Source organism: Parasteatoda tepidariorum, unplaced genomic scaffold (assembly GCF_043381705.1).
Source record: "Parasteatoda tepidariorum isolate YZ-2023 unplaced genomic scaffold, CAS_Ptep_4.0 HiC_scaffold_17965, whole genome shotgun sequence".
In the NCBI taxonomy this organism is placed as follows: Eukaryota; Metazoa; Arthropoda; class Arachnida; order Araneae; family Theridiidae; genus Parasteatoda; species Parasteatoda tepidariorum.
Window position 1 is genome coordinate 15 of NW_027261471.1, and position 1,261 is coordinate 1,275.

General features: G+C 27.0%; 1 protein-coding gene across 1 annotated transcript; it reads right to left on the reverse strand.

The window, feature by feature from the left end:
- Positions 1-506: 506 nt before the first annotated feature.
- Positions 507-954, reverse strand: LOC122274058 (tropomyosin Por p 1.0101-like; the record flags this gene model as incomplete). Its single annotated transcript, XM_043058011.2, has 2 exons — positions 781-954; positions 507-683 (listed from the first exon to the last, which is right to left on the reverse strand). Coding segments are annotated over exons 1-2 (339 nt in total), but the record flags the coding sequence as incomplete, so codon positions are not given.
- Positions 955-1,261: the final 307 nt, after the last annotated feature.

Genomic DNA, 1,261 nt, shown 5'->3' on the forward strand with positions numbered 1-1,261 from the left:
GGGTTCTGCACTGTAGTATATAATGCAAGTATTGAGCAGGATTTAATATCTTGCCTAATAGCATGTTCTCAATGACAAAAAAGAAACTTGCCCCATGTTTCTGACAGTTTTGTCAGATTTTGACAGTTTTCGGTAGGCTTGACATGTCTCATCAAAAACCAGTTTTTACATTAAAAAAAAAAAAAAAAAAAAAGGACTATCACCTATTTAGAAAGGAAGAATTAAATAGCTTGGAAATTAATATAATTTAAATTAGATTATAGTTATAAACAGTTTAAAAAAGTGTTTTAATATTTTATATTTATAATATATTATAATTGTGCAGGAATTGATACAATTATTTTAACTAGATACAATAGATTAAAAATTTTTTTTAATTTTTCTTTTTGAAGAGCTTTCCTACAGGGCAGTTTTATTTTCACAGAGGAAAGTACATTCTGAACACATTCAAGTACACATTTCTGTAATTGATGTCCATTAAAAAAAAAAACTTTTAATAATAATACCTTGCAATTATCTTGTTTTGCTTTAGACAACAATCCTTCAAGTGAACCTATTCGTGAATCTCTATTTTGTAGTTCAGCCATAAGCTTTTGATGTTTGCTTTCCAAATCTTTGCAGACATTTTCAACTGATTGTAATTCTTTTTGAGCATTTAAAGTATCTTGATTCTTTTTTTCAACCTATAAATAATTTTTGTTTAAATAATAGTTTAAAAAACGCTGAAATTTTTTTTGTGTAATGTAAACATAGTAAAACAAACAACAAAATATTAATTACTTTACGCTGCTCTTTCTCTAATTCCACATTTAGCCAGTCTAATCTAATCTGTTTCTGGTCTCTTTCTTTTTGCAATCTTTGAACTTTCTCCTCTAAAGCATTTACTTTTTGAACAGCAAGTGGAGTCAAGTTCTGCTTCCATTCAGAAGAAGCCCAATCCATCTTGCTGAAGAAGAATAAAAATGATTAGTTTTCGTAATATTAAGAAACAAGTGATTTTACATAAACATTACAGCATGTCAAATCTGCTGAAAATAGAGAGGACATAAAAAGTTATGCAATTCTTCATTCCTTCCTATTAAACAAAATGATTCTATATATTGATGTAAATTTAAAAAAAAAAATTAAACCCAAGAAAAAAATTCTTATCAGGAGCAAAAAATGAAAATTATGAGTTCAATTGTTATAGAAATTTTGGCTTTAATCCTTTGTTGAATTATCATTACTGAATCAATTACTAATCCCATCCTTTTCCTAAATA